At 45.7% G+C, this 6,643-nt stretch overlaps 1 protein-coding gene across 1 annotated transcript; it reads right to left on the bottom strand.

Annotated features, from left to right (window-relative positions):
• Nucleotides 1-2,865: 2,865 nt before the first annotated feature.
• LOC101772638 (NAC transcription factor 29) lies at nt 2,866-4,675 on the bottom strand. The gene is made up of 3 exons (XM_004978428.2): nt 4,283-4,675; nt 3,890-4,176; nt 2,866-3,771 (listed from the first exon to the last, which is right to left on the bottom strand). The coding sequence occupies exons 1-3, from the start codon at nt 4,452-4,454 to the stop codon at nt 3,130-3,132; spliced, it is 1,101 nt and encodes a 366-aa protein (XP_004978485.1). The 5' UTR covers nt 4,455-4,675; the 3' UTR covers nt 2,866-3,129.
• Nucleotides 4,676-6,643: the final 1,968 nt, after the last annotated feature.

A 6,643-nucleotide genomic window follows, 5' to 3' on the forward strand; every position in this document is an offset into this window, starting at 1 on the left:
GGTTTGGGAATCAATAGAAAGGGGATAAAGAGAGGAGGAAGCCAAGTTTTATAGTGGCGTGAGAGGTGAGACCTGATCTTCCTCTGGAAGAGTCAAGCCTCCTTTGGCTTGCCTAGTAATGAAGTCTTCAGTCTTCACTCGGTTTTGATTAGGACAGCATAAAAAAATGCATCAATTAGCTACTAGGTCGTCTAATTCAGAATTACTTTCCTACGTGGCCATCTAATCAGAATTAAGAGGTTTCATCAGAAGCATAGTATGGCATTCATTTTGGCATTCATTTTTTGTTTTTTTACTTACAGTGGTGTGAGTGACAGCTATTTACAGCTAGGGGACTACTAACTGTCGGGAGGCTTCTGAGGTAAGCCACTTGACTTTTTCCATAAAAAAATTCATATAAACTTTGCTGTAAAAACCGCGCACATCTACATCATGCTAGCTATATTTACCGATCGGCTGATTTCTGATGATAAATCCATTGAATTCACCTTGCTCTGGACTCCTACTCCGTCACCGGTTATACATTTAGAAAAGTCAAAATGAATAGTAATTTAGGATGGAGGGAGTATTTATCAAGAAGCACCGGTATGGGATGTTGATTTTTAATTGATTAGAGGTTTGTGCAACTGTGTTTCTTGGTAATTGCCATCTCTTTTGACAAATTGAGCGCGTCGCTGTCAGCCCGCATGCATGCATGGGTGGATCCATTCTTTGCCAATCCACACAAGATTTTAGTATCTTTATGCCAGGTCAATTTCTCTCCCTTTTCTTTGGTACAGCATAGTGCCCATGCCGCTGCATATGATGCATGTACACACTCTAATAGTTTGTAGCTGAGAAAATGAAATTAGTTGGCAGCTGTAAACATATGACTGATGACATACAGAATGACAGGTTGAACAGTCAGAGGTCCCTGAATTGTGGAATGGGATGGCACGTGCATGCATGCTCCCTCCAGAGCAGAGTGCACGACGTCCAGCTGATCTGATGATGACCTGGCTCATTCTGACCGGTGGGCTTTCAGTAAAGCCGATCTTGACCCATCCAGCTAGGCACAAGCTGATGATAAGTTAAGCCGTACGATTTGTCCAAAGCTGGCACAGTTTTTGCTGACTTCACGTGTAGGCTGACAAATTAGGAGAGGGAAGATTACGTTTTTATTTTTGGTAAAGAGTCCTACATACTAAAAAATATATTGTATATAAAAAATGCCCTAGAATTATTGGACTATGACCCAAAACAATATATGGTAGTAGCTGGTTGTGTCATGTTAAACTTATCCATTCAGGCTTATCTAATTCTTTTTATGGGTATCACTCACACTACGGAATTATCGCAACAGTGCAGGCTTATCTATTTGTGTGCGCGTTAGTTTCTACCATAATGGATGTCTGCCCCCAGCCAGAAAGAAACATCAAGTGAAAAGCAAAGTTTAATTTCGCCCCAAACAGCCTATTTGTGGCCTGTATCTGCGCGTCATGGGCTTCATAGCCCATATGAAATTTTGGCCCGGGTCACCATCCAAACTAACATTTACGTGCATGTGATTCATCAGGGCGAAGCTGTAAGGACGATATACCAGTACCAAACATCATGATTGCTCCAAGCTGATTCAGGATCAGAACACTGATGTCAGTTCATATCACTTTAAGCAACCAATTATTAGTGGCTAGCGCCTAGCTCATTCTAGAAAAGGAATCAACTGCCCGTGCATGTCATAGTGGATAAGCTAGTCGTTAGCCTTTTGATTACATGCATATAGCAGGTGCAATTCAAAGATCCTAGTAAGCTCCACAAAAAAAACACTTTGAGTTAGCAAAGCTATCATGAGCATGCTTAGAGCGAGATAATCTATGATATGTCTTAGGGCATGACTTCAGCAACCGGATTTGGACCTTAATTACCCTCCTCTCTTATCTACTCCCATCCGGCCATCACCTCTCTCTTTTAGACTATCCTCTCCAAGCACTTAGACTATCGTACATGGTTAACTAGGCTCTTTTAACATGTGACCTCATGCTGCAACTAGTTTAATTTCTTGGTGGTTGCTTCTAAGCATGGGTTACTTTGCAGAGATAGATGACCATCTCCAAAAGTTATAGCTAGCTGCATTGTTTGCATTATCTTCTTGTCATGTGGTGCACGCTAAGCGCATAAACAAATGGCTGTCTCCAATGAGGAGACTTGGTTACCCAAATGGGGTAGGATTAATCAACACAGGGCTTATCTAACTGCTGATGGAGCATGTCATATGTGGACCATCACCAACCGTGCATGCATGCATGCTTATAATCAGTAACCAAAGTGGTATTCGATCATCGAGCAACGTGCGCCGCCGCCGCCGTTGCCTTTCCGGCCGGTGCCATTAGAATATCACTAGCTCCGCTGCTGACGTTTTGCCATGGCATTGGTCCACCAAAGCTAGCATGCACGCGCGTTGTACGCGCTCTGATCCATCCGTGGCTACAATGGCATCAGCAGGAACAGGAAGCAGCTAAGGTATATTCCAATAGTGCAACAAGTGGAGGGATCCAACCCTCTCCAGGCCGTGTTTAGTTGGGGAATTTGGGAGGTGCCAAATTACTGTTACAGCACTGTAGCACACTGTAGCGTTTCGTTTGTATTTATGAATTATTGTCCAAATATTGACTAATTAGGCTCAAAAGATTCGTCTCGCAAAGTACAACAAAACTGTGCAATTAGTTTTTAATTTCATCTACATTTAGTACTCCATGCATGTACCGCAAGTTTGATGTGATGGGGAATCTTCTTTTTGCATAGTGTCAAAGTTGGGAGTTGGGAGTAACTAAACATGGCCCCAGTTGGATAAGGACACCAACAACAGCACATGCCAAAAACACACAGTACAAGAAACGTGGTCATCTTTAGCTTTTCTTCATTGATCCCATCCACACGTGACTTTCAGTAGTACGTACACCTGGCCCTAATTTACAACCTTTTAAATGAAAATGAAAACGAAATGCTTGAGCAATTCTGAATTTTTCCGGTCACAAGCAGGAACAATCCAGTATGTCTTTTCTAGTTCTGTTTGTTTGACCCAGTGAAGTTTCCGTGGTATGAATTCACATCAACATCTCGCTGGTTGCAATAGTAGCGCACAGATCGACGCTACTGCATCTCGATGAATGGATAGCTCAGCAGGCTGCTGTACTGAAAGCCACTCGTGTCCACAAGCTGCTGGTTGCAGTAGCTGCTCGTGCTGCCAACAAAATGGCCGTGGCCGCTGCTCCTTGAATCACTTGGCAGCTTCAGTAATTTTCTGCTGCCATCATCGAAGGAGGATTCAGCACCGTCCATGGTCATCACTCGCTTCCTCTTCAGACCGTTGCAGTTATTAGGCGCAACGTAATCTGGACATGCGTCTGCTGCTTCTGGCAGATTGAAGTGGCTGTTATTGTTCATCACGTTGTTGTTATAGTTAAGTGATTGGTGTGTTTGTGTTGTTGTTGGGTAGATTAGCGGTGGCTCAGCTTCAGCTGGGGCATCGAGGAGCTGCGAGAGCGCCGAGTAGTCGATGGTGTTGAGGAGATCGGTGATCGAGTATGACTTGCTCATGCTCATGGTCGTCGGTTGGAATTGGAACTGATCATCATGATCATTGGCGTCAGACTTGTTGGGCGAGGCTGCGCTTGTGCTGTTCATGTTGTTGTTGAGGGATTCTTCCTCCACAGTTGAGCCCTCCTGGTCCTGATCAGAGAACTGGAAATTGTTGCTCTTCTTGTAGATCCTGCAGAGGACCCAGTCGTCCAACTGAAACAGACAAAAACAAATTAAAAATTCAGAAGATTTGCATAGGTCAGCTAGTTGCCTAGCGCAACCGTGCAAGCAACCGAAAAAAAAAAATCAATTCGGAAACTAATAATCTCACCCTCATGGATGATCCTCTACGTTTCGTGCCCTTGTTGGCTCCTGTGAGGCGGTACTCGTGCATGATCCAGTCTGTCTTGGTGCCCTTGGGAGGCTTACCCCCATAGAACACAAGGGCCTTCTTCACTCCGATGTTCTCGCTCGTCGGAGTCGACAGGATGGCCTTGTCGGTGCCGGTGGCCTTCCAGTAGCCCGATCCGGCGGCACGGTTGGGGCGGGCGCCATTCGGGTACTTGCGATCCCTCGGGCTGAAGAAGTACCACTCGTTCTCTCCAAACAAAGATTTGGCTGAAAACAAACGAAAGGAAAATATATTTGGTGGAAATTTTGTTAGTATAGGCTATGATTGGGTTGCTGCTGTCAGAATATAATTCAGATAGTGTAACTAAATTACCAGGAAGATCCCACGGGTTGCACTGGTAGATGTTGACCTCGGCGATGATGGGGACAGGGCATGGGAGGGAGGAAGCTTGGTTCATGAGGTAGTGGACGATGAGCTCCTCATCTGTGGGGTGGAACCGGAACCCAGCTGGAAGATTTGGCAGTCTACTGCTGGCGATCGGCATCTGCTCTGGTATATTAAGATTGCTCTACCTCTACAGTCTACTAAGCACAGATCGAGTTTATGTTGACCACTGTAGAGAGAGAGATCTAGACAGGCTCAAAGGAAGGATCGGATCGGATCGGAGGAGATGATGAGATATCAGCTAACAAACTAGTCGTGCTTAGAAGGCAAGCATGAGTCTTGAAATTTTTGAGATGGAGGGACTGGGCCTCGGTTTTATAGACGCCATGCCCTTGTCTTCTTCCTCGACGGAGAGGGCGTGCAGTTTTATTGGTGGACTGTGGATGAGGATGACGTACACGGGGGCACGATCGAGAGAGCCTGCTGGCACGGGGGGCTGCACTCTTTTCACACCTAGTTAATCAGTATCAAGTACTGTAATTACTTTAAGCTAATGCGTCGTTCTTCAGAGTATGCGGCGTCAAAGACACAAAACCATTGGGCGGGGGAGTAGTTTTCGAGCTTTAGCCAATGGAGTGCGTGCTTGCAGATGACTAATTTGCCCCTGGCCGCGTAGTTATCGGCGTGGATCCACGCAAGCCACCCGTGTGCAAGGGGGGAAGAACGAGGATAACGAAAGCAAAAGAATGGCTTTGAACGGATGAAGACGACGACGTGACGTCTACCGCGCCACGTGTCGACCTGCCCTCGACGCCAATTATGTGTGACGGACTGGCAGGCATGCCATTGCGGGCGGCGAGCTCTCGTGGCTTTTCACTGGTCCTTCGCTCAACTCGTGAGGTTGATCCATTTGGTGGGGGCGTGGGGCCCACATCGTGGAAACCATGCGCCACCTCAATTCTAAATTCGTTTTGGTTTTGATGTTTTATGCTTGTTTGCACTACCAGTCATAGTCACTGGAAAAAAAAATCAAGAGAGGACCATACGATACGCCCCTTTGTGGATTGAAATTGCGCTTTGAATGGTTCCAATAGGGAAGAGTTTTCAGAGGTGGTTGACTTTGGTATCCACAACTGCATTTGATTGTCGTATTTGTGTATAATATTTTTTGGTTGAGCCTAAACTTCACAAAGAAATCATATAAGAGTTCCATAGGGAGCCTACTCTCAACGGGAGGGTTTTTTTTAAAAAAAAAGCATCCTACATATGGGCCAATTTTTATAAGGTTATAATATCAGAAATACGATAGCCGGATTCCAGGGGCAGCTCAAATTTACGGGCGCCCAGGCGGATCGTTCCATCCCAGCGATTCCCCGACCACATGTGCTCCACGTCCCCACAGCCTACGGAAGAGGCTGTCACCTGGGGTCCACATCCCTCTTCTTTGAAAAAACTTTTAAGAAAGCAAATTTTGGACAAAAATATTGTGAAAAAATTTGAAACCAAAGTTTTTGGGTTTGGGCAAAAAATTAAATCAAAAGTTATACAGACAAATTTTGGAGAATCCATGAGAAAAACTTTCGGACAAAAAATTTTGAAAAACAGGGGGCGCGTGGCTCTGATCCTGAGAGGGAAATAAAAGGTCAAGAATCTGGACTTTGGTACGGGGTTGATGACGGGCCGAGTGACGAAATTTGCGAAAGCGATGCGATAGTATGAATTGCTTGCGTAGCAGAGTACTTGTCATTTCAGACAGGTGTGGCCGCCTTATACCTTTGACAAGTTGGATCGACTGCATCAATAATAATAACAGCTTTATTTGCACGTACGAGCTGAGAGCGAATGGCCCGATGATCTGTACTACGTGTGGTGGTGGCTGATGGAGGGAAAAGCTAGGTAGCTAGGGTCGCATCGATCGATCATCTTCTCTGCAGTGCCACCTGTGCCTTTGGCACCTTATTACTTGGTTGGCTGCGTGTTGATCGATGAGATGGATATATGGTCACGCAACAGAAGAGAGAAGAAGCCAATTATTTGGACGGTCTGATTCGTCGATCGCCACCACACACCTTCTTTCCTAGGACGACAGAGACATATGCATGCCTATCGTCCATCGATCGAGAGGCGCGAGCGACGCATGCTCAACGAGCTAGCTAGCTAGCTCATGCATGCACTTCACATGCACACATGCAGTGTAGTAGTACAAATAAAGCTAGCTAGCAATGATCGATATGACTCTGCATGGATCATGCGTATGCATCCAGCACGCCGACGCTCATGTGTCGTGTTACTGTTCTCAGAGACTCTCTCTGTGCACATCATCATCTCAGATCCAAACCCTTGGCTAGC

Source organism: Setaria italica, chromosome VIII (assembly GCF_000263155.2).
Source record: "Setaria italica strain Yugu1 chromosome VIII, Setaria_italica_v2.0, whole genome shotgun sequence".
Lineage (NCBI taxonomy): Eukaryota > Viridiplantae > Streptophyta > Magnoliopsida > Poales > Poaceae > Setaria > Setaria italica.